Source organism: Doryrhamphus excisus, linkage group LG18, assembly GCF_037039965.1.
Source record: "Doryrhamphus excisus strain RoL-2023G ecotype Guam linkage group LG18, RoL_Dexc_Guam_v1.1, whole genome shotgun sequence".
Lineage (NCBI taxonomy): Eukaryota > Metazoa > Chordata > Actinopteri > Syngnathiformes > Syngnathidae > Doryrhamphus > Doryrhamphus excisus.
Window position 1 is genome coordinate 1345005 of NC_136374.1, and position 27018 is coordinate 1372022.

A 27018-nucleotide genomic window follows, 5' to 3' on the forward strand; every position below is an offset into this window, starting at 1 on the left:
CTTTGTTGTAGCTAAAACTTTTATTCGACATTTTGAATGGGCCTGTCCTTGCCATCACCCCAGGTACGGCACCAGTGTTCTTGCAGGTTATCACAACCTCAACACTGGGATCAATTTGCCCAATTTAGTATGCTAATGTTAGCATGCTAGCAATGCTAACATGCTAAGGTTACCATCTAGCATGATAGTGTGTACCTATGAAAATGGCAAAAATGCTATTGTGCTTTTGTTGGCATTGCTAGCATGCTAACATAAGTGTGCTACCACCAAGCATGATAGCGTTAAGTGTCTACTTAATTTCATATTCACGAACACTGCAAGAAAATCTAAAGTGAAGCAGATCATTCCGGTTTTGCCCACTACTAGTGCATAGGTTATATTTCTGAGGGTGTTAATCTGTGTTCAAAGTTCAAAAGTTCTAAATAAATTTGGATAACATTTTCAGGATTTGTCAGAAATTGGATATGAAAGAACTAATTACATTTTGGGGGTGATGCGGATGACTCTCTGGATCCAAGATTTTTTTTTAAAAAAAGGACCATTTTTGACATTTGTGCATTAAAAAAAAAAAATTAAACAGGACAAGTTTGCGACAGCATCTCTGTGTGGAGTTTGCATGTTCTCCCCGTGCATGCGTGGCTTTTCTCCAGGCACTCCACTTTCCTCCCACATTCCAAAAACATGCATGTTAGCTTGATTGGAGAGTGTAAATTGTCCATAGGTATGAATGTGAGTGTGAATGGTTGTTTGTCTATATGTGCCCTGTGATTGGCTGGCCACCAGTCCAGGGTGTACCCCGCCTCTCGCCCAAAGACAGCTGGGATAGGCTCCAGCATACCCGCAACCCTTGTGATGATATGCGGCATAGAAAGGGGCTGCATGTTTCCAACAGGCTCTAAAAGATATCACTGACTGATCCAAAACCAGGCCACACAGCGAGGAGACCGAGGTCTGCACTGCAGTGCTTCTGTCATTATTCAAAGTTGACGTCGGCATGTGAAAAATGGGTCCGCTGTACTGTCAAAAACAGCATCATAACCGCCGTCTAGTTACACAGTATTCAAATGTTCAGTGCAAAGTAAGCTTCAAAATAAAGCCTGGCAGTATTAGCCTGGATTATTCCATCAACAACGAACAAATTAAGCCATTTCATTGATTTTCACATTTACTGCTGTTGCAGTCTAGACATGCAACAACATGACTCCACCAGGCAGAATAAAATATGGCATGAAAAATGAGAATCTAAAAATGCAAGTGGAAGTACAACATACAACATGGACAAGCCTATTTCAGACGTCACTTCCACGAGGACTTCAGCTGTTCTCTGGATAGCATTATCATGGTGGGCTTTTTATTCCACATAATCTTAGGTTGCTCAGTCAATTCCTAATGATTAATGATGATTATCATTAAATAAATACAATGAAATTATGTAACGGCAGTAAGAAGAGAAGAAAGTGTATAAAAATAATCCAAGCACAAACAAAACAAGATTATTGTAAATCTGTGCTGTCCACACTTACTGTGTATTCATGTTGTTTACCAAAACCATTAGTATTTGTGTAATTAGGTTTGAATGTATGGTATGGTTTGTTGATTTTATTTACCAAGGAATTTTGTAGTCCTTGCAAACATGGAAAGTGAAATTTGAACTCGGGGGCACGGAGAAAGAAAAATACAATAAACAAGATAGAAAAAGAGAATAAAGCAAACCATAATTATACATGAAAAAAATAAACATAACATTTGCAACTGCACAAAGTCACACTGGAGCTTGTTCAAAAAAAATATATGACTAAGCTGCAGAGTCTTAGAATTAATTTTTATTGTAACACTTTTTTGCTCTTTTTTCCCCACATTTTTCTTTTCTTGTTTAATTGTATTTTGAGAATATGCTGCAGTGTACTTAAAAAAAAAAAAAAAAAAATGAGCTGGAGGCCATACATGTCCCTTGGGCCACACTTTAGACACCCCCGACATAAACAGCCAAGTTTTACTGAACCAGCGCTGTAATGTCGTGATATGACACGGGTCAACCTCAGTGCAGCACGCCATCCCTTCTCAGTGTGTCCCTGACATTTGACCCTGGAAGCACTTACTCCATCTTTCTTCTGGGCCCACCTCCACTGCCCTTGGAATTAGTTACAGACACTTTAAAAATGTCACATCCTCCCTGTGAGTGCGAGCAAGCAATGGAAGGAGGTACTTCCCATAAAGATGTAGCAAGAGGTGAAAGGGTGACTTTGGGAATGGGTGGCCACTGTAAATCAGCTCACAAGCAAACGTAGCTCCATTGCGGACACATCCTCCCTGCTCACGGCATTTGTTGTTCTAGCTAACTCAATTACTGGACTCCAAAACAACGCCAGCATGAGCTTGGAGGAGTGACGGAGCAGAAATCCAGCCAGAAAGATATAAGAGATGAAAGAGGAGCAAAATATTCAAACCACGACAAGAAGGCTGAAGAGCTAGGATAGCAAGCTACCAAGCTAACTAGTTAGCCTCTCCAGTTGACTGAGTGTAAACTGAAAGGGGACCTATGATGCTTTTTCCCCTTTTCTGGCCTATAACTGTAGTTAGAATGTTGTATTCCGATGTTAAATCATGCCAAAGTTTCCCATCATTTGGAAGTGAGCCCTGTAAGAAGTTTGGCATGGCTCAATACGCTTCGTTCCAGAGGGCGTTGCAAAGCTTCCTTATATGGTTGTGGCTGTAGGCGATATGCTCTCTGCCCTCCCCCAAGCTTTGCTTCTCTGTTTAGAAGGGTAGTTATTGTAGTTGGTGCAAGAGAAAAAGAGAAAGAATATTTTCATCTGTCAAAGGCATTTCAAACTGGACCGTGACCAAACTTGCTGAAGCCAAAAGCAGTGGGCTCTCGCCAGGACAGGTGCATTAATGCCGACCACGCTGTGTGTCCTGCATGCATTGTGAAAGCTAATGTCATCTAACGTCATGTCTCACATTACTGATGCCTAGTGACGTGCAAAAATACTACGTATAACTTGTCTTTCTAAATTTCTGGACTAGTAATCACAACCACAAAACAGCTACTATTTATTAAGGAGATCTAGCGAGGGCGCGATATAGTAAGGTACGACTACTCTTAATCGATATGATGGAGTAGTACACTGTCAAAATTCACACACTCAGGATCTAAGTACATAGTGTGCACAACACCGGCCAAAGTATTCAATCTGAGCCACAGCATGGGTCTTCATAGACAGGACTGGACCCACCAGTCTCAGGGCACGTCCGCACAATCCAGTGAGATCCCATATAACAGCTGAAGGTCTGAGCCTTGTTGTCTTTGGAAAGGCAGACTGTTGATACTGTTCTTGATGGGGATCCCAGTAGACTGCAGGTGTACCCAACCGTGTGGTTGACAAGTATGAAGCCCAGAGAACCCTTGAGCAGACATAAAAGCTCCTCAGAAAAGTGAGAATGAAGGAATTCACACCTGCGCACAGTAAAAAAGGTAGAAGTTGACATGCTGCATTCCCACTCAAAAGTGGGACACTCCCCAGCCACTGACAAGTCCTTTTCAGACTGCCTTTCTTCACCTGTCTGGGCCAGACAAATTCATCCCTCTTGTCTCCCAACAATCGCCTCTTTTCTCCCGCCGCATGCACTCCTGACAGGAGGAGGGAGGGTCTCACAGGGAGGAGGAAGGCAGAGTTGCACTGGGCCAATGTCGCAGCCCCAGGGACTGGGCGTCTTGGCCCAGGCTATCTTATAACACTGCTGACAAAAAGCCCAAGGCTCAGCCTTCGGGAAATCTGAGAGGTGGGCTATCTAGGCCAACAAAGACGGAAGTAGGGACAACGCATCTTGGATACGCTGGCCCATACAGTATCTCACTCGAGTCAGCACCTCCCTCACATTCTAGCAACCGTTTGTATTATAGTACGTCTTTACAATACACGGTACCATAGAAATTGTACCACTTCAGATTGGTCAGTGTACAGCGTCTTTAGTGGTATACATTTACTACACAGAAAATGACTCAACATATTATTACTGATAAAATTGCAAGATATTGGTCTTGCACAGTGGAGGAAACATACATTCCTAAATGTAGAGTGACATTGTGAAGCAGAAACTGGGCCACAGCCCAAACCCACCCCAATGATGGCAAGCGCCTTCCTGTGGAAGCTGAAGGTGAAGACGACAGAGCGGCCAAGTATGTCTCCTCCACATCTGAACCCAATGGAGCACCTGTGGGGCATCATCAAGCAGAGGAAGAGGAGCAAGGTGGAGCAGTGAATGGCGTTCAAAGTATTTGCACACTTGCATACTTGACGTTACTTAAAGGGGAACCGCAGTTTCATTACAATCCTATGTGAAACATGAACAGATACGCCCTTTTCTGTGCATTCTGGCATGACAAAACAAGTTAATATAAGACAGCTAACTAAAAGATGTCACAGATGTTATCTTCGCTTAAAAATAATATTTATATATTGAAAATATTAAAGTTTCGTTTTATTATCTGTCAAGAAATATCCTGAGACATCCACTGATTGAATATCTACTATGCACTACTGACGTACTTTTTCTTTTTAGTGATCTAATAAAGAAAACTGTCACTATTTCTTTTTGGTGGCAGACCAGTGATAGGTCCATGCAATCATCATATAACTTTGCGTTGTTTTCTGCATTTAAAACTATAATTATTCACTATAAAATCAGATGAATTGGATTTACATGATTTCCTTGGGAACGGTTACCTGGGTTTTTGAATTGACAGGCTGGCATACACTCACGTATACGTAGCTCTGGATTTGCATACAAATCCAAAAGGCGTGTGTTTATTTATTTTTTGGTAAAAAGACAAGAAAGGCAAAGGTGACCTGGCAAATGTGACATGCTGGCTAGTGACACGCTCCTTTTTAATTTGAGCTGATTGCCTTTGTGACAAGCGCACAACTTTATCACCCCGCACCATCAAGCAGCTTTTCATTTCCTCTCCCTTTTATTACTTTTCTTTTATCATTTAATTTTCTAATATAATGTGCCAGCGGCCCCCTCAACCACTGCAGACAGATACCTTGTTATTCTCACTCCATAGATCAGGCCTTTTGTTGGTGAAATCACCGTTTTATGACATCTGATCATAAACGGCATACAAGCCATCTCCTATTGCTTCACACAAGGAAAAGGAAGAAGCTCTGAGAAAGACGAGACACAAAGTCGACAACTTTCACACACTGAGGTGGGGCGAGGGACGGAAATCGGGCCAAAGGAAACTGGAGACATGGACGAGAGCACTGAGGAGAAAGAGCGGCAATAAAAGAAAAGAGACACGGATCCTCCTCACCTGTAGCCTCCGCCGCTGCTGTACACTATCCATCGGAAGCCCCTCCCCCTTCATCTGCACCCACCAGCTTCGTCACATCTTTCATTTCAGGGGGGTATTGTGCCCGCGACCACAACACCCTGTTGTATTGTCCTTTTAACGGCGGCGATATAATGAGGCTGTTTTGTCACCTACAGAAGAGAGGTTGTGTGCAGACACAAATCACTGCAGGCCTTCACGGCGACGACCAGTCAAGGAACCGGCACACAATGTCTTTCCTAAACAGTTTGACCCCATTAAACGTCTCTCTCTCTTTCGCTCTCTTTCTCTCTCACACACACACACACACACCTACCTACATGGCCTCACATATTTGACGCTGAATGAGGCAATGTGAGAATAATGGAAGCAATTCAGCACTATGCCTGACTTCAAAGTCTTATTTCTGGGCATGAAGTGCAGAATATTTGGAGCACAGATTCATTTGTAGGGAAAACAATAGCATGGAAAAGCCTGCACAATAATTTAGTCAGATTACAGTACCCAACAAGAGTACAACCCTCATACATTTCAGTATCCATTCATATTACAGTACGCTATACTGTAGCTGCTCTAGGGATAGCACTAGTAAGCGTAAAATGCACAGCTTGTATAGCAGTATAGAAATTCTTCCAATAACAAGAAAATGACTTTTGAGGTATAAATGATCAGTCAAGATGAAAAAAGCAGAGTTGATGAAGTAAGCATGTTAAAATGGCAATAAAGACCAGTGAAAGTTGGCGTAACCTCTTACGGAGCGTGAAGAATCCGTACCGCGATATATATATAAAAAAAAATCACCCAACCCTTCTCTTGACATTTCAGTTCCAATGTTAAAAACTCTTGAGAAATTAAAGTTGCTTTTGATACGGTGTACTGGCATTATTTTGCCATATATTATCACTACATTCATGAAAAAAATGGTCTCCAAATCACGTAGACCAGTGGTTCCCAAACTTTTCACAGTGCGTACCCCTGCAGACATTTGACCTGAAGCCATATCTCACTGCATCTGGAATAATGCTAATCAGCGTGACAGGGAATACTCTATAGTAGTGGAGATTAGATTGGAGACAAAAACACTCACCTAGCAGGTTCCCAAATATTCTCTAACAGGAAGTCAAGTTGGAGTCCGCCCACACACACGAAGGATGCCTGGACACAGGACAGACAATGCCTACTTTATCCCTTGTCCATTCAATATACTCTATGGCAGTGCTATCTCACACAGAATGATCCACAATGACCCGTTACCAATCACCCGGCAACCTGTGTTGTTATTAAACCCTCTGAGTTGTTTATTAGCAGGGTTATGTCAAACCTACCTGAATTACCCAGGAACACCCACTTCAGGTGGAATGGCATTGGCCTGCTACATCTAACCCTCAAGTTATATCTTGTTTTAAAGACCAAAACCTCCTAAGCACATATATTGAACACGCATACTCTGATGAAACACACATAAAAAAAGCAACAGACCTAGCTAGCTTAACAAGGCTAGCTCAAAACTAGTTTAACAAGGCTAACTAGAACATGTTAGCTTAACAAGGCAAACTCTACTAACAGCTAAACGCTACATGCTCCTTCTAAAACAACACTGAAAGTCTGTATGTTATTTAAAATAACAATTAGTCTTACCGTTCAATGTCTTCTTCAGAAACATCCATTCAACTGCGCCGCCTCCATGACGTTTCAAAGTATCTTCGTCGGTGTTAAAAAGTTACATTTTCCCGCTACAAAGCAACCAAACCTGGACGCAACTCCTTAAACCCCCGTGATTGGCTTACAGGAGTTGGTCAACGCCTCTAATGAGCTCGCCTCATAATTTGAGATCTGATTGGTCAAACAAGATGTCAATCAGCTAAGATGCTTCAAAACAACCACATTACCAGAGTTAAAAATAAAACACACACATCTTAGATTACAACGAAAGCAAAAGGAAGTAGGCCAGCATAAAGGGTGTTTATTTAATATTAAATATTGTTTTAATACAAAAAATAAACAGTATGCAAAAAGAAAACCTGATACATCCATAAATCTAGAATTGTATTTATAATCTAATGTCTTTTTTTAATCGTCAATGGCGCCACCCCAACACTCACTTCTATTGAAAATGGGGAATGTGTAGCCATGGTAAATTTGTATAGGAACAAAGTAAAGCAAATCAATTGAGATGAAGTGACTGCTTATGAAAAAATACATTCAAAAATATTGAAATACTAAATATCCTCAATCTCAATATAATCAAAATTATAATTATTATATAATTATAATTATTCTGAACATTTTTTTTTAGAATTATTCCAATTTATTTGGGCTTTTAAAATGGATGGATGGGCAACACAACAGAAAAGCGCATTGACTTGATTGAATTTCATACGGAGGTATGGTGTCCATCCCAACTAGCAAAAAGTGTGCCAGACTGAGATGTCAGAAATACATCCATCATGCTTCACTCTGTCATGACTGCCGAGATGACTGCCGAGATGACTGTCGAGATGACTGTCGAGATGACTGCAGGGCCAACGTTGACGGGAGACAAAGAAGGCCTTTATGTTCTTGTGCTTCTTTGCAAACTTGTGTGTTTCTGCGAGCGGCACGTGCACAGATTAATACGCCATTGTGAACGGTGGCGGCGGTGGGGGGCAACAGGGGATCATGTGACAAGAGTCAGACTGAACCCGGCGCCTACACGCTTCTCAGGGGTCACGCCGGGGTTATTATGTGGTTAATGCCCACACACACACACACACACACACACACACACACAAGCAGCATACGGCAGACCACATTATTAATTTCCACATAACCGCAAGTGTATTGTGTGTGCATAATAATAACAATTGTCATGACTGTGTGTCCGTGAGCGTGTGTGTAACAATGCACTTTGCCTACCTTCTTCCCGGGTAACCTGAGCGTTCTGTCCTTTCTCCCGACCATTAATGACATCAACACAGTTTGGACATCATGGGAAGGAGACGTCAGGGACCGCCATGGACGAATGAGACGGAAGCGCCATTATGAGGTATTATGAAGACAAGTGGAGGAAGTAAGGGAGAGGCTCTAGATCGGGTTTCCGTGTGTTTTCATGACCCGTTCCCATTACAGTAATGCCCACTTAACTGGAGCATAAAAGGCCCGCCATACGCACAATAAACACCATTACACAACAAATTAGTACCAGTATGAGATGTTAAATGTACTGGGCGTGCGTTACCTAAGCTACCCCCCACCCCAACTGGTCCTGGCGCCTCTCTCCCCACACACACGCACACACGCAGTAACTTCATTACCTCCCTCATTCCTCTTAGCGAGCGCAGCCAATTGAAACCTAATTACCACACCAGCGCCAAATTAAAAGCTTTTCCTCTCAATGACTGCAATCCATCTCCTGACAAATGAACAGCGCCGCTTGGAGTGTGTTAGAGCATCTTCCCCCGCACAGGAACATCTTTATCAAGGCTTCCTTTGAAACGCATTCTTGTTCCGATCATCACATTCAAATAGCTGCAAAAGAAGGAAAAACACCACTTTTATTCTACAATTCTTTACATACAATATAATACACTCCTAGCACGTGAAGAATGTGAATAAAAGGACATTTTGCACTGTTGTATCTTAAGGAGGGCCGCACGGTGGATGAGTGGTTAGCATGTACGCCTCACAGTCAGGAGATGGGAAGATCTGGGTTGGAATCTCCACTTGGGCATCTCTGTGTGGAGTTTGCATGCGTGGGTTTTCCTCCCACATTCCAAAAACATGCTAGGTTAATTAGCCACTCCAAATTGTCCATAGGTATGAATGTGAGTGTGAATGGTTGTTTGTCTATATGTGCCCTGTGATTGGCTGGCCACCAGTCCAGGGTGGACCCGGCCTCTCACCTGAAGACAGCTGTGATAGGCTCCAGCATCGTCATCCTTCAACGGAACAATGGAGGTTCATGTGGTGCGGGGGCGTCAAACGGTGGAGGGGGGTGAAGGCCCTGGTCCAACACTTGACCAAGGACTTCTTCCAGAGGAATAAGCTGACTCTTTTGGACCATCCTGCGTCTTCCCCTCATCTAAATCCAATGGAGAAGATTTAGGGATGGATTTAGAAAAAAATGTGTATTGTGTACAGTTAGAATACTTAGCGAGTACAAGTAAAGGTGAGCAGGCTACAAGGTTAGCTTCCTCTGGTTGTGCCTGAACAAAGACAAAGCTCACATCGGATTGATGAATATGATTATCATTGTGGCCGTACAACACTCAGTAGAACGTATAATATAGTTCTAGTTATGATGCTGGTCCAAAGCGCTCAACTGTTGCAAACATCAGTAAGGTTAAAGATATGGGAACACTGACAAATGCTGGGGGGGTTATGGAGTCTGGGCGCTGTTACAAGGAGGAAATATGAAAAAAGCAGAGCTGGGCTGAGCTGTTCCAGGATGAGAATACTGCAGACGCATGGATACATCATATCGTCATTCCCAGACGTGATCATTGGACCAGAATCCAGGTGCCTTCCGGTAACCACGCCATGAGCCTAATGTGTCATTCCCATCGGCCGTACAGCCGTAATTGCACTTGGTAATTAATAATGGCAGGTATCCGTTACATATCAGATGCTTAATCCAATGATGTCGTCCTTGCAGAGATAATGGAGGCCAGGCATCAAGGTTATCAGGATGGCGCAGGGACATCACCAGTTCTCCTCTTGTCTCTTTCTCCATGATGGTTTTTTCTACGGTCCAGCATGCTAATACATGCTAAGTGTGCTCTCCGCCCGGAAACAAATGCTTATCACACGGAGGGCAAAGTGCTCTTCATTTGAAAGTCTTTATCACCGGTCGGTCGCGGCCAAACAGATTTGGATTGACGATTGGTCAGAGCTGGGCAGCTGAGCTGGGCAGGTACTAATAGCATTAGGGTCCTTCTGGCTCCGCCTCTGCCTGTCTATCTTAATCCACTTACACGGCATCACACAGACCCGGCAGGACGGCACGGGACCTTCCACAGCACCGTCATCCATGTCATCATGGCAGGTGACGCCTCCTGCCACAAAGACAATCTTTGACCGGCAACTTGGCACGGATCCTTAAAGGCAGCAGTGTGCTCATGCTGTTATAGAAGATCTTTGACTGGCATTTTGGTGGCAGGTCCTTAAAAGCAGCAGAGCATGCCCGCCTGATCTTTGACTGGCGTTCCTAAATAAACGGCAGATGACTTCCATCGGATTTTGGAGCAGGACCCTTAAAAAAAGCAGAGTACACTTGCCTGTCATGTAGAGGATCTTTGCTGGGTCATTTTGCAGTGGATCCTTAAAAACAGCAACAGTCATGTTGTATAGAGGATCTTTGACTGGCATTTGTTGCAGATCCTGAGAAACAGCAAAGCACACCTGGTTGTCACATAGAGGATCTTTGACTGGTATTTTTTTTACTCTGCAAAAGCACATTTGTCACATTGAGATCTCTGTTATTCAAAACAGTGAGTGCTCTTGCCATGTTGATGATCTTTGACGAGCATTTCTGCAGTACGTATAAAGAACTGCTAATGTCATATAGAGGATCTTTGACTAGCGTTTTTGCCACAGATTCTTATAAAAACAGCGAAGCTCTTCTGTCATACTGAGGATCTCTGCTTCTTGCAAACAGCAGAATTTATTTTTTTGGTTCCTGAAAACAGCACAGCACCCCGTCATATAGAGCATCTTTGACCATCACGTTTGTAGCAGGTTCTTCAAAACAGCAGAACACAAATGATGTTAGACTGGCTTTTACAGTAGATTCTTCTCCTGTCATATAGAGGATCTTTGGCTGGTGATTTTTTTTACAGTAGGTTCTTAAAAACAGCATATTGCTCCTGTCATATAGAGGATCTTTGGCTGGTGATTTTTTTTTTACAGTAGGTTCTTAAAAACAGCATATTGCTCCTGTCATATAGAAGATCTTTGGCTGGTGATTTTTTTTTTTACAGTAGGTTCTTAAAAACAGCATATTGCTCCTGTTATATAGAGGATCTTTGGCTGGTGATTTTTTTTACAGTAGGTTCTTAAAAACAACAGATTGCTCCTGTCATATAGAGGATCTTTGGCTGGTGATTTTTTTTTTACTGTAGGTTCTTAAAAACAGCATATTGCTCCTGTTATATAGAGGATCTTTGGCTGGTGATTTTTTTTACAGTAGGTTCTTAAAAACAACAGATTGCTCCTGTCATATAGAGGATCTTTGGCTAGTGATTTTGTGCAGTAGCTCCAGAAGGCTTCTGTCATGAGAATGGAGCGGAATGGCTGGAGTGGCTTCTGTTGACTTCATGAACATGATAGAGTGGAGCATGAGGAGCATGAGGAGCATGAGGAGCATGAGGAGCATGAGGCGCATGAGGAGCATGCACGCTATGGTGTAGACAAGTCATGTCGCCATCCCCGATCCAGGAAGTCTTTGCGTTAGCGGAGGAGAGAAAGCGAGGCTGTGACAATCAGAGCTGGAGATCCACACAAAGGAGAGGCGGGCTGGGCTACGAGGCTACTTTGTCCCGGCAACACGATACGGGCGGCCACCAAAGACGGAGGCCTGAATGGAGAGAATGATAGTTTGGTTTACAGACGCTGAGACCGGGACGCAGGATTACCCGGCATCTGACCCGGGCCCAGTCCAAGTGGAGACGTGTGCTCCATTCAAACGTGCCTCGCCGCCAACAAATCTACGTCCGTATTTGATTTGCATGATTGCTTCCTGCCTGATAGAAGCCCGGCGTGTTACTGTGGTCCACGCGGCAGCAGCGCCAAGGCTCACCTTATCTGCTCGTACCGCCAGACGGGTGCACGGGATGCAAATCAGGCCAAAGGCAAATGGGACTTGATTTAGATAAGCCAAGAGATACTTGCCACTTCTTATTCTACTTTGGGAAACACCATTTTATTCTGACAAAACCACTTCCTGTTTGCCTTATACGGATTATAAACATAGATATAATAAATAAACAGGCATGGCCGATAGCGGCTTTTTGCCGATATTGTCAAACATTCCAATTCCGATATCAACCGTTACCGATAACAATATATATACCATCACATATACTTTTATTGAGCAGTGTTTCTCAATTATTTTTTGGAAGTTTTTGAAATACTAGAGGTGGTGATAATATGAATATGAAGTATCCGTACTGTCCAGACTGAACTTGAAACTGAAAGCAGGACGATGCCCCAAAATGGAGACCAAGGACCAGCGTATTCAGGAGTCAGATTGCATGCTGAGTACTATAAATGTGTACATGTTGGCAAGTCTGCATTACAAGGAAAACCTCTCTCGGGTTCTTAAAAATAGCAGAACTTCCCCACCATATAGAGGATCTTTGATCATGTTTGTAGCGGGTTCTTAAAAAGACCAGAATAGGATGTTTGACTGGCATTTTTTTTTTGCTGTAGGTTCCTAAAAATAGCAGAGGTCTCTCGTCATATTGAGGATCTTTGACTATTTTGAACAATGTGGGTTAAAGCTGAGCAAATCCTCAGGCCACACACACACACACACACACACACACACGTCTAACACTTAACACTTGGCCTGTAGGCGACGTGCCGCCCATACAGCGAGCGTGATGAAAGGAGAGAAGGATGTAAAGACGAGAGAGGAGCGCGGTGACATTCAATCAGCTCTCCATGATCACAAAGTGGGAATGAAGCTTTGGGATTATCTTCCAGAAGATCACACTGGTCTTTGTGTCCCGTTGGGCCGTCTGACAGCTACTTTACCTTTTATGCTTCATAAACGGGGAATTAGCGTCCGAGGCTCGCTTTGCTGCGTCTTTGTCTGCAGACGTCGCCGCCGCGTGCGACAAGGAGCTAACACCTCGTCAATACAGATGGAAGCCGCTGGGGGGGAGGGAGGGGGAGGGGGGGGGGGAAGCAATTACAATCTTAATCCCTAACACTTTCTAAACTCCCAGATTTAGCTTGTCTTTGCTCACCTTGTCTGTGTCCTAAATCAGCATCCACTGGGGAGGGATCAGCGTCAGGGTAACCTTTCAACCACAACAACTCTTACAGAGGGGCCCAAGGCTGGGGACCTGCTCTCGGGAACCACGGGGCCCAAGGGGAGGAAGAAGAAAAGGAAGAGGAAGGGGAGAAGGAGAAGATGAGGAAGGGAGAAGAAGAAGAAGGGAGAAGGAGGGAAGAAAAGAAAAAAAGCTGGAAGGACAAGAAGGAGATGAAGGAAGAAAAAGAAGATGGAGCAAGAGGGAAGAAGAAAGAAGGCCAAATAGGGAGGGAAACAGAAAGAAGGAATAAAAAGAAGGACAAGAAAGGAGGAAAAGGACAGAGGAAGAAGTAGAAGGAAGAGGAAGATGAGGAAGAAAGAGAAAGCAGAACAAAGCAGCAGGAAGAGGAAGAAGAAGAGGAAGAGGAAGAGGAAGAGGTTTGTGATGATTGGGTGCCTTCCAGTGCAGCATTAAAGATGGCAGCAGGACTGATAGTTTTAACAGAATGGAGTGGTGATAAGGAGCAGAGAGGGAGATGATGGAGGGAGAAGTTAATTACCTGAGCAGAGGGCATGCAGAGAGAGAGAGAGAGAGAGAGAGAGAGAAAGAGGGAGAGAGAGGGAGAGGTGATTGGAATGAGGGATGTGGAGATAGCTGGCGTGGCTTTCCCTCCCGCATGCATGCAGAAATTTAATGGAGGCTTGTTGGTCCTCCAAAGACCACAGACAACCTTGGAATATTAAACGGGAATCACACACACACACACGTTGAGATGTCTCCCACCAAAGGAGGTAAGGCGGGGACACTTGACACTATTGGGGGGGTATACTGTTTGTATTAAGGGACATGTGTCAAACCCAAGGTCCGGGGGCCTGGTGTTGCGTTCCGCATCATTTAGGGCGGAGGGAATGGTGTGTATCAATCATGCACCAACAACTAGCATAATAGTGGCTAAAAAGGCTACTAAGCTAACATTAGCATGTTAACAAAGCTACTAAGCTAATGCTAGCATGCTAACACCTAGCATAATAATGGCTAAAAAGGCTACTAAGCTAACATTAGCATGTTAACAAAGCTACTAAGCTAATGCTAGCATGCTAACATCAAGCATAATAGTGGCTAAAAAGGCTACTAAGCTAACATTAGCATGTTAACAAAGCTACTAAGCTAATGCTAGCATGCTAACATCAAGCATAATAGTGGCTAAAAAGGCTACTAAGCTAACATTAGCATGTTAACAAAGCCTCTAAGCTAATGCTAACATGCTAACATCAAGCATAATAGTGGCTAAAAAGGCTACTAAGCTAACATTAGCATGTTAACAAAGCTACTAAGCTAATGCTAGCATGCTAACATCAAGCATAATAGTGGCTAAAAAGGCTACTAAGCTAACATTAGCATGTTAACAAAGCTACTAAGCTAATGCTAGCATGCTAACATCACGCATAATAGTGGCTAAAAAGGCTACTAAGCTAACATTAGCATGTTAACAAAGCTACTAAGCTAATGCTAGCATGCTAACATCAAGCATAATAGTGACTAAAGAGGCTACTAAGCTAACATTAGCATGCTAACATCAAGCATAATAGTGACTAAAGAGGCTACTAAGCTAACATTAGCATGTTAACAAAGCTACTAAGCTAATGCTAGCATGCTAACATCAAGCATAATAGTGGCTAAAAAGGCTACTAAGCTAACATTAGCATGTTAACAAAGCTACTAAGCTAATGCTAGCATGCTACCATCAAGCATAATAGTGACTAAAGAGGCTACTAAGCTAACATTAGAATGTTAACAAAGCTACTAAGCTAATGCTAGCATGCTAACATCAAGCATAATAGTGGCTAAAAAGGCTACTAAGCTATGTACCTCATTTGCCAGAAATGTTGAGGATGGATCATCATCTTACTACTCACACTTAAATTACCCAGGATGCAACGTAACGTCACTGCATGCAAAAAAACAAAAAAAGGTTGGCTGAACATTGAGCAGGATATATTGCGAGTTGGTTGGCGTCTTGTTTTCAAAGTAAAAGCAGTGATTTATCACTGTGGGTTTTTGTATGAGAAAAGTAAGGGGGGGGGGGTTATTTTGTTAAATAACCTGAAGTGCATTGCTCACTTCAGCTAGCTTCAATTTTGCCGAATTTGTCAGAACAAAATTGTAAACGGTTGGTATTTTGAAAAAAATGCCACTATGCTAACATTAGCATGCTAACCCCTAGCATGCTAAATGTTCCATCAGCGCTCAGACCATTTTTTTGTGGCGTTAGTTGCACCTTTTGCAATGTTAAAGAATCCTTTCAAATATTCCCGGAGACGCGATGCAGATCCCTCCAAAACTTTGATCCGTTCTTCCATATCCCATTCCCAACTATTCCTGAGAATTTCATCCAGATCCATTGAGATCTTTTCGAGTGACAAACAAACAAACGGCGGCTAGAGATCACAGCAAGTTTAGAGGCAGTTCCATTTTGGATGCCGTTGTACCTAATGAAGTGGCTGTGCGTTGGCTTCCTTTCGGAGGAATCTAGGACGCCACGAGGGGGGGGGGGCAGAGTTTCCATTAATAGAGCAAACTTCAGAGGCAAATTACTGCGGCGCCGCAGAGATAGCCATCAGAGCGCGGCGGCCATGCACCCTGAGTCTGTTAACGCGGCGCTCGCTACATTTCCATCAGCATCATTAGCAGCTCTTATCGCTCACGTCCTTCAAAGCGCCACGTGGAGATATGGAGCACATTTGGTGAGCTGCTGGTCGGCACACTGAACATCAGAATAGTAGCAAAAAAAAAGTCCATTTTTAAAAGGAGGAAGTGGTGGAGTGGAGGTCCTCTGTGATTGGTCCCTGCAGACCAGCCCTGCGGCTCATTCGCTGGCTGCACCGTAATTTTGTTAAAGGGCACGGGCGGCTTCCTGTGCTGGCTAAACATGTCTTCCAAATGAGGTTTGGGATGCCTGAGGGGAGCGGCCTGAATGGCTCTGGTAACGGAGCCAGTTGAAGGAGCAGAGCAGGAGGACGGGGAACGAGGAGGCAAGGCCGAGGTAACGGAGCTTCAATGAAGTGGAGAAAACATGGCGGCGTCAAAGTCAGTTCAGCCTCGTATTTGGAAGCGACGCCATCGGGGTGACACCTCAAACAAAGGCTGCTCCACAAAGATGCTGGACTTGCTTCAGTATATTGTTCATCCAAAATGTTGTGTTGCTGCCGGATGTTCACAACATCCCAGTCCTTTCATTTGCTTTAAGCTTTAAGACATCAATGGAGGAAGCAAGTTCGGAGCAGGAGAGCATGGAAGCCCACCTCCAGTTCTGTTCTTTGCAGTGATCCTTTCACTGATGACTGCTATGAAGAAACATATTTTGAAAAAGGTTGCTTTTGTTATATGAGATTTGAACGTTACTTTTAAGAAAAGTACCATGAAAAAATACAAGAATACAGTGAAGAAAATAAGTATTTGAACACCCTGCTATTTTGCTATTTCTCCCACTTAGAAATCATGGAGGGGTCTGAAATTTTCATCGTAGGTGCATGTCCACTGTGAGAGAGATAAACTAAAAAGAAAAATCCAGAAATCACAATGCATGATTTTTTAACAATTTATTTGTGTGATACAGCTGCAAATAAGTATTTGAACACCTGTGTATCATCTAGAATTCTGACCCTGAAAGACCTGTTAGTCTGCCCATTAGAAGTCCACCTGCACTCCATGTATCATCCTGAATCAGATGCACCTGTTTGAGGTCGTTAGCTGCATAAAGACACCTGTCCACCCCATACAATCAGTAAGACTTTAACTTGTAACATGGCGAAGACCAAAGAGCTGTCCAAAGACACCAGAGACAAAATTGTACACCTCCACAAGGCTGGAAAGGGCTACGGAGCAATTACCAAGCAGCTTGGTGAAAAAAGGTCCACTGTTGGAGCTATCATTAGAAAATGGAAGAAGCTAAACATGACGGTCAATCTCAATCGGAGTGGAGCCCCATGCAAGATATCACCTCGTGGGGTCTCAATGATTCTAAGAAAGGTGAGGAATCAGCCCAGAACTACACGACAGGACTTGGTCAATGACCTGAAAAGAGCTGGGACCACCGTTTCCAAGGTTACTGTAGGTAATACACTAAGACGTCATGATGTGAAATCATGCATGGCACGAAAGGTTCCCCTGCTTAAACCAGCACATGTCAAGGCCCGTCTTAAGTTTGCATATGACCATTTGGATGATACAGAGGAGTCATGGGAGAAAGTTTTATGGTCAGATGAGACCAAAATAGAACTTTTTGGTCATAATTCCAATAAGCGTGTTTGGAGGAAGAAGAATGAAGAGTACAATCCGAAGAACACCATCCCTACTGTGAAGCATGGGGGTGGTAGCATCATGCTTTGGGGGTGTTTTTCTGCACATGGGACAGGACGAGTGCACTGCATTAAAGAGAGGATGACTGGGGCCGTGTATTGTGAGATTTTGGGGAACAACCTCCTTCCCTCTGTCAGAGCATTGAAGATGGGTCGTGGCTGGGTCTTCCAACACGACAACGACCCGAAGCACACAGCCAGGAAAACCAAGGAGTGGCTCCGTAAGAAGCATATCAAGGTTCTAGCATGGCCCAGCCAGTCTCCAGACCTGAACCCAATCGAAAATCTTTGGAGGGAGCTCAAACTCCGTGTTTCTCAGCGACAGCCCAGAAACCTGACTGATCTAGAGAAGATCTGTGTGGAGGAGTGGGCCAAGATCCCTCCTGCAGTGTGTGCAAACCTGGTGAAAAACTACAGGAAACGTTTGACCTCTGTAATAGCAAACAAAGGCTACTGTACCAAATATTAACATTCATTTTCTCAGGTGTTCAAATACTTATTAGCAGCTGTATCACACAAATAAATTGTTAAAAAATCATGCATTGTGATTTCTGGATTTTTCTTTTTAGTTTATCTCTCTCACAGTGGACATGCACCTACGATGAAAATTTCAGACCCCTCCATGATTTCTAAGTGGGAGAAATAGCAAAATAGCAGGGTGTTCAAATACTTATTTTCTTCACTGTATATTGCAATCTACTCATTCAACTTCTACTACGTTAAAGTCTTCTTCACTGTGTGTGTATGCTGGCGGCCCCGCCTTTACCCACTGAGAGAACGCTAATGTATGACTGACAAAAAGTCTCACTCTCTTCATGCCGTTGTTCTAGGAAACTAGCGACTCCGCATGGTCGGAACCGTAGACCCTGGAGGTTCCTTTTCCTGCGCTAATGTTAGCATTAAATGCTATTATTTATTCCAATGTTTGCCCCACGGAAAGCAAACAATGACACTCACGCCCCCTCCCTCCATCCACACCCCCCAATGGCCCCCGTGCAGGCCCGTAATTGTATTGGTCCGGAGTTCACCCCATTAAGCCGAGCCAAGTGGTTCCACGGGTTGGCAGCAGTCCTTTGCTGCGATTAGCAGCTTTTACCGCCAATCAACAAATCATCTCGGCGGCGTTTTGGGTGTGGCGGATGTTTGCGTCTGTGAAACCATTAAAGGATGTTTTGTTGCACAATTTGAGCGGGCCAATCTAATCAGGGCACGAGGAGTCAAGCGGGACAGCGGGTGTCAGGCGGGGCGGGCGTGTCTCGGGTTACCCCAGGGGTGGTCCAGTAATGTGCCGTCATTATAATCCAATCATCATCAAGCAAACGTGCTGCAAGGAGGGTTGATCCAGCAGCGTGGTCTTCCTTCCCTGCAGCATATGGACGCTGGCCCTTTAAGATGAACGGCACTGTGGGAGGTTGAGTGTTTAGCAGAGGTGTCTGTGAGAATATACAAACAAGTACCAATACAAGTCAAAACGGAGAGAAACATTTTTTTCCATGAATGCATTTTGTTTGAGCAAGGCATTCATTGGAAGACAAGCAGCACAGAAAAAGGATGAATGCTGCCTCTGTCCACCAGAGGAGCCCAGAGGGAGGCTGACATCATCGCAGCGCATCAAAGAATGTGCAATAAGTAGTTTTTCTTCCCATTCTTGTAAATGTGCAAGGTTTGCTTCGGTTCTTCAGACAAGTGAGGTCAGTGGAGGACAGAAGGTCTTGCATTGTTTCAGCGTTTAGAAGGTTGAAGGGATCTCCTGGCCAGAACCTTAAAAGGAAACACAAGCCAAGCGGGACGCCCACCTTTGTGGAGGTACTCCACTGACTTTTGTCCACTTTATTGCCAGCGTAGTAATAATTTGGCTTTACCTTTTATCCGGGAACATAGAGTAGAGGGGGGGTGGGGGGGGGCAGCACCAGGTCTCCTCAGGAAGCAATAAGCTCAGCAGCGATAACGATCTGAGTCCAGGGAAGAGGGAGGAGGGGGAAGTGGGGGTCGGGGGGGAGTGCGGGAAGCTGACGGCGGAGCATTTCAGTCTTATCCAGCCGCACTCGGGAAGCTTATTTCTCCGGTTTGACCCCAGGAAGCGCCTGTCAACTTCTCTCTCTGGGCTGGAATTGGATGAAAAAGTGGCAGAGATGAGAAGACCTGAGAAACATGGCCACGATGGCATCGCCGTCTATCAGAGTTAGACCCCCACTAGGACGACCAAATATACTTTAGCCTTTACTCTGCGTATTATATTATTCTAATATCGGCTTTCATGATTGGGGAAAAAATACCATACCGATATCTGATATCTGACTGATATCACATTTTTATGCTGATATCTAATGTTCTAATGTGACATGAATAAAGTCAAAATATGAAGGCAATAATGTCTCAATTATGACATTTACAACAAAAGTTAAAATAATTTGAAAAAAAAAACAGCAGAAATGAAAAAAAAGCCCAAATTTTAAAGTCCAAATCTGAGAAAAAAGTGGGTAATGTATCTCCAACAATTGGACGAGAATAAATTCATAAAATTGTGATCGGCTAGAGTTGAAATATTGAAGAATAAAGACTTTTTAAAAAGTTGGAATATGACAAGAAAGCTACAAAATAACAAATAAAGTTGTCATTTGTTGGAAAAGTTCCAACCTTTATGAAAGTAAAGCCCAAATATGATGGAAATAAAAATGTATAAAAAATGAATACATTTATAAGACAAAAGTTGATTTTGTTGGAAAAAGAAAACGCAGAAATGGAAAAAAGCTGTAATTCCAAATAGACTATAATGTGAATAAAGTCATAATATTAGTGTGTAAAAATATCAGTGTGGACTCCAGCCAACCACGGTGAGAGCCATTATCCACAAATGTTGAAAACACGGAACAGCGGTGAACCTTCCCAGGAGCGGCCAACGTCTCATCCGAGAGGTCACAAAAGGCCCCACAACAACATCCAAATAAGCGCACGCCTCAGTGGCCTCATTAAGGTCAGGGTTCATGAGTCCACCATAGAAAGACTCATTTGGGAAAACACTAAAAGTTGGAATACGTGAGTCCCATTCCATCTGGCATTGGAGACACGAGTCAGAGAAGAAGGTTGTGTGCATATCAGAGTATCTGTCAATCATTTTTCCTGTGCAGACGCTGCCCACATCCTCCCACAGCTACAAGCCTCCGTCACACTCAGCCCACATCCACACGTGTGTGTGTGTGTGTGTGTGTGTGTATGTGTGTATTAGTGCCAAAGTACGCTAAGAGCAGCCTGCAGGACAACCACTATTCAATCAGAAGACATCTTCTCCTGAGTGGCAGCTGATCCCAAAGCATCCGTGTGTCACCTGCTGGAGGGTGGCGCGCCCACGTGGCCCGCCACCGTCCCCCATGGAGGGGCGAGGGAGGAGAGAGCTGACCCTCGGGGAGCGTCGGGTGCGCGGGGCCGGCGCTGACGGCCGGGCGGGGAGGCGGCCGGGATTTAAATGGAGATTGACGCCCCGGGGGTAACCTGGCAACAGGCTGGAGCTGCTGTCAGATTAGGATCTGAGAGGGGGAGATAACCACGTTACTGCCCCCTGGACTGCGTGTGTGTGTGTGTGTGTGTGTGTGTGTGTGTGTGTGCTAGGTGGCATGGAGCAGCTGCAGAGGCTTTCTAAAGGCCTGCTAGCCATGCTAGCCATGCTAGCCAGCCATCGCTAGCTCCTTGATGACACCATACAGTCATCTGACATTTCCACAATAAAGTTGGCAATTTCCAGGAAAAAAGTGGGGGGAAAAAAATCAAAATTTTACTGGAAAAAATATGTAATATTACGAGAATAAAGTTGGACATTTACAGGAAATAAAATTGTATATTTCTGGGAATAACGGTGGAAATTTACTACAAAAATTGTCACAATATTACAAGATTAAAGTAAAAAAAAAAAAAAATACATTTACAAGAATAAAGTTGTGAATTTACGAAAAAAAAGTCATACATTTAAAAGAAAAAAAGTCATACATTTCCAAGAAAGAGAGTAAAAGAGTTGTAAATTGTAAGAATTGTCAATTTAAATTGAACAAAAAAAGTCTGAAATTTGCAAGAAAAGATAAGTAAAAGTACATCTACAAGAATAAAGTCATAAATTTACTAGACAAAAGGTGTAATATTATGAGAATATGTTTTTTAAATGTTTTATAAATTGTCAATTTCTGTGAATAAAAATTTAAATTCACTACAAAAAATGTCCTAATATTAAGAGACAAAAAAGTGGAATGTTGACAAGAACAAAAGTCGTCATTTTACTGTAAAAAAAGTTGTAATAGTACAAGAATAAAGTAGGACATTTACAGGAAATAAAATTGTATATTTCTGGCAATAACGGTGGAAATTTACTACAAAAATTGTCACAATATTACAAGATTAAAGTAAAAAATAAAAAAAAATACATTTACAAGAATAAAATTGTGAATTTACGAAAAAAAAAGTCATACATTTAAAAGAAAAAAAGTCATAAATTTCCAAGAAAGAGAGTAAAAGAGTTGTAAATTGTAAGAGTTAAGAATAAAGTCATAAATTTACTGGACAAAAGGTGTAATATTATGAGAATATGTTTTTTTAAATGTTTTTTAAATTGTCAATTTCTGTGAATAAAAATTTAAATTCACTACAAAAAATGTCCTAATATTAAGAGACAAAAAAGTGGAACGTTTACAAGAACAAAAGTCGTCATTTTACTGTAAAAAAGTTGTAATAGTACAAGAATAAAGTAGGACATTTACAGGAAATAAAATTGTACACTTCTGTGAATAACTCCAAAAAACGTAATAATGTGTACAAGAAAATGTACTTTAAAATGTACTAATTTACTATTTTTTATTTTCTCTTTTGTTGTTTCCTTGTCAAATTTTTAGTATTATATTATGATATAATATGATAGTATTTTTAGTATGTGGCACAGGCCAGTTAAATGAATGAATTGAATTCCCTAATATGTTTGTAAAAACAAGACAGGCTTCGCTACACGTGTTAAAATGCATCTCCACTGACTCCTTATTGGTCGTCTACGTAGGAGCTTCAACTTTGATCCTGGTGTTTTTGATGTTACTGTTCAAATGTTAGCAGGCTAGCACGGTAGCATCACATAGCTATGCTAGTGTGGCTAACGTTGATGGATACTACGTATAGTATGACGGCACCCGGTGGACATTATTGCTAGGTAGTCTAAGGTTGGACCAAGCGTGATGAAAATGTCCATCCTGAGTCTACGGATGACGTTTGTCCTGAGAAGACAGCGTAGACAAAGACCAAGACCACCGGTGGTCCTCATCTGCATGACCTCACGTCTTTTACCGCGCCTGCAGAGGCAAAGCTTGCCTCCACAAGGGCGAAGGTTTGAGAGCAAAGTATGGATTCTCCTGCTCTGTTATTGATGAGGAATTGAACGAGTCAGCAATAATTGAATTTGTCAGCGACTAAAGTAGGTTTCAACCCGATTAACCAAAGTCTGGCTGCAACTTTTTGGTGACTCCTACAAATCAGGCGCCACCTGATTTGTAGACATTGACACGTACCAGAAGATTCCCAGAAGATTCCCAGAAGATTCCCAGATGATTCCCAGAGGCTAGCTAGTGTTGGTGCTACCTTGGTACACCTGGCTCCCAAAGACCTTTCATAGGTTTTAGGCACAAAGAGGTGATGGTGCAAGTGCACAACCAGAGGCCATTTTTGGATGAGCGATGGGCATGCATCTTCTGCATGTGCTGAGCGGCAAGGAGGAAGTGAGAGAGGTGGAGGAGCGTGGAGAAGAAGGTTAGACGTCATAGGAACATTTTAACGCAAGCTTGGCCGCTCCACTGGCCATCTAGCCGTTTTAGCTATCAGCTTATTGCCTTATTGTTTATTATTATTATTATTATTATTATTATTATACTTGTTGGGCTGTTTTCCAATCAAAGCTGGCTGTGGAATATTTAGACCAGTCATGGATGCAGGTTGCATGGAGGACTCACACACACACTCACACACACACACACACACACACACACACACACACACACACACACTCCACATGTGAGGAGGAGCCACACGTCCTGGTTGGCAGGCTAAGAGCTATTTGTTAGACGGCACGCGACTGTCATGGCGGCCTGGACCTCAGCTCCTCCTGTCAGCTGTGTTTGGACAGCCAGGGTGGGGTGTCTGTGTGTGTCTGTGTGTGTCTGTGGGGGGGGGGGGGGGTCATGAAAGGAGTCTGAAAAAAAGGAGCATGTAAATCTTCCTGACGAGGAAGAGGGCCGCCAAGGGACAATACAGACGACACGGGTGAAAGTTGAAACAATCACTTTTCTTTGTGCAGGTGCTTGCGTGTGCGTGTGCACGTGTGTGTATGTGCACGTGTGTGTGTGTGTGTGTTGGATCATTCATTCCAAATAGTTTTGAAATGATTGCAGCTTCAGTGCAACAACAAACAAGAAATAATTCCCATTTCTTAGTAGAGTACGGATAATAAAGTTGCCAATGTCCATAAATAAAGTTGTAAATTAACGTAAATAAAGTCAGAAATGTACAAGAAAATTGTACACCAATAAAATCCTAATAGTACAACAGTAGAAACAGTAATACGTTGTACATTTCCGTCAGTAAAGTCATCCTTTTAGGAGAAAAACTTCATATGAAAATACCATTGTTCATTTAAAAGTAAAGACTTTTACACACCAGAAAAAAACTAATTGAATTTACAAAAAAAACCTCTTCATATTATGACAATAAAAATTAAAACGTATATTTAGAAGGTAGTAAACAGGTTTTCTATTACTAATATGTCTTATTTTATACAGGAGTACAAAAGTGACCATAGGGGTGCTATTTCATGTCTGGAGGGCTCTAATCATGTTGAAAGTATATATATTCAAGGTCATTAATGTCTTATTTTCTCTTATGATGTCTACCATATTGCGTAATAGGAGTATAAAGGTGACCATAGGGGTACTATTTTATGTCTAGAGGGCTCTAATCATGTTGAAAGTATATATTCAAGGTCATTAATGTCTTATTTTCTCTTATGATGTCTACCATATTGCGTAATAGGAGTATAAAGGTGACCATAGGGGTGTTATTTCATGTCTAGAGGGCTCTAATCATGTTGAAAGTATATATATTCAAGGTCATTAATGTCTTATTTTCTCTTATGATGTCTACCATATTGCGTAATAGGAGTATAAAGGTGACCATAGGGGTGTTATTTCATGTCTAGAGGGCTCTAATCATATTAAAAGTATATTTACATGGTGTTATTTTCCCATATGATGTCTACTATATCGGGTAAGAGGAGTATAAAGGTGACCATAGGGGTACTATTTTATGTCTAGAGGGCTCTAATCATGTTGAAAGTATATATACAAGGTCATTAATGTCTTATTTTCTCTTATGATGTCTACCATATTGCGTAATAGGAGTATAAAGGTGACCATAGGGGTGCTATTTCATGTCTAGAGGGCTCTAATCATATTAAAAGTATATTTACATGGTGTTATTTTCCCATATGATGTCTACTATATCGGGTAAGAGGAGTATAAAGGTGACCATAGGGGTACTATTTTATGTCTAGAGGGCTCTAATGTTGTTACCCAGCAGATATCTGCAGCTGTGTGTCAGAGGGACGGCTGGTGCATTCAGGGACATCGGGTCATCACGTGTAAGCACATTTGCCCAGTCCCGCCTCACCAGGGGGAAAAAACAGTCGGGACACCCTCCTTTAGCCTAACTAGCCTTTAGCATTTAGCATCTAGCACTAGCATCGACCCCTGTTAAACGTCCAATAATTGACGGCAAGACTTGATATTTGTACAGAAAGGTGACGCCACGTGCTGCCACACAGGAAGAAGAATCCAAGCCACTTCCTGGGCTCCGCTATCATTTCTCCATCGAGGAGCCAATAAAGTCAACATGTTTTACTGAGCGTCTTTAAAAGCTCCTTTACGTTTCCACCACAATAAAACTTTATCCAGCACCAGTGTGGTCCTCGTCTTTAAAGCACATTTCACCAAGACACTTTTATTTATTTACTCCTTACGGTTACAAGGGGGAGTGTGTGTGTGTGTGTGTGTGTGTGTGTGTGTGTGTGTTTTTGGCTCCTAACGTGGAATGTTCTTGCTGACTTAGAAATGACCACGTGGTGTTGTTGAGCTAATTGACCTCCTTTAAAGACCAAGAAGACCATCCCGAGGCTAACTGGGGCTAACTGGGGCTAACACAACGTCCTCTAGGTGGCGCTGACATGTCCTTGATACAATAAGACTATTCTGAATACAACAAGTACTACATGAGTATTCCAATGAGTATTGTATGGTATTCAAGAATATGCTAAAACACAGGGGGGGGCTAATTCATAGTATATATACCATAGAAGAAGAAAGTCATGCATCACAGAGAGAAGAAAGAAGAAAAACTTGAGTAAAAAGATGGAAGGAAAGCAAAAGGATCTCCTTCCCTGAAGTCTAATCCTATCATAGGCTCCTACGGCCTCCATGCCGCTAATGGCCAGATCTCATTTCAGTTGGTCAGAGCATCAGGACCTCCCTCTCCTCCCATCTCCCGCCGGCCCCTTTCAGACAATTATTCAAATGATAAAAGAGCTTCTTGTGAGGACCTTTGAAGGTTGCACGTGAAGACGGGTTCCTCCAGAGTCCTTCCCTCATTAAGAACCATTCAGGAGATCTCATGGACGTCTTCCATTCAGACCACAGTCCTCCTGTTGACAGGGACGAACGCTGGGTACCGGGTACTCCGGTTTCCTCCCACATTCCAAAAACATGCTAGCTTCATTAGCCACTCCAAATTGTCCATTAGGTATGAATGTGAGTGTGAATGGTTGTTTGTCTATATGTGCCCTGGGATTGGCTGGCCACCAGTCCAGGGTGGACAGCTGGGATAGGCTCCAGCACCCCTGTTTGACATAAGATGTAATAATCAATAAGATGAATGAAATGGCTACAATGTCCCATCCCTAGCATCATATACTGGATGACCTTTGAGTCACATGACACGGGAAGAAAAAGGCGTGGTGTGTGGAAGCGGCATGCTAACGGCTGGAGGACCTTCCCAGGATGTAACCCCCCAGCATGTAACCCCCCAGCACGTAACCCCACAGGATGTAACCCCACAGGATGTAACCCCCCAGGATGTAACCCCCCAGGATGTAACCCCCCAGGATGTAACCCCCCAGGATGTAACCCTCCAGGATGTAGCCCCCCAGGATGTAGCCCCCCAGGATGTAACCCCCCAGGATGTAACCCCCCAGGATGTAACATGGGCTATCGTGGCTTGTTGGGCCTGAACTGAACTTTCTATTATCATCACCATTTTTGCTCTGTTGTAGTGAGACCGCTGAGCCTCGCCACGGCTGCGT

General features: G+C 43.0%; 1 protein-coding gene across 2 annotated transcripts in view; it reads right to left on the reverse strand.

Moving 5' to 3' along the window:
• Positions 1-7278: 7278 nt before the first annotated feature.
• eefsec (eukaryotic elongation factor, selenocysteine-tRNA-specific) overlaps positions 7279-27018 on the reverse strand; it is a 43539-nt gene continuing 23799 nt past the window's right edge. Inside the window, exons 8-9 of one of the 2 annotated variants that reach the window (XR_009120073.2) lie at positions 9217-9395; positions 7279-8842 (exon numbers count right to left, since the gene is read on the reverse strand). Coding sequence is in view for 1 of the 2 variants with exons in the window: in XM_078798487.1 (XP_078654613.1) it covers positions 10635-10693 (59 nt within the window). In the remaining variant the exon portion in view is untranslated. Of the gene's footprint in view, positions 8843-9216; positions 9396-10590; positions 10694-27018 lie in introns of those variants that run through there. The other variant, XM_078798487.1, reaches the window with a different exon arrangement.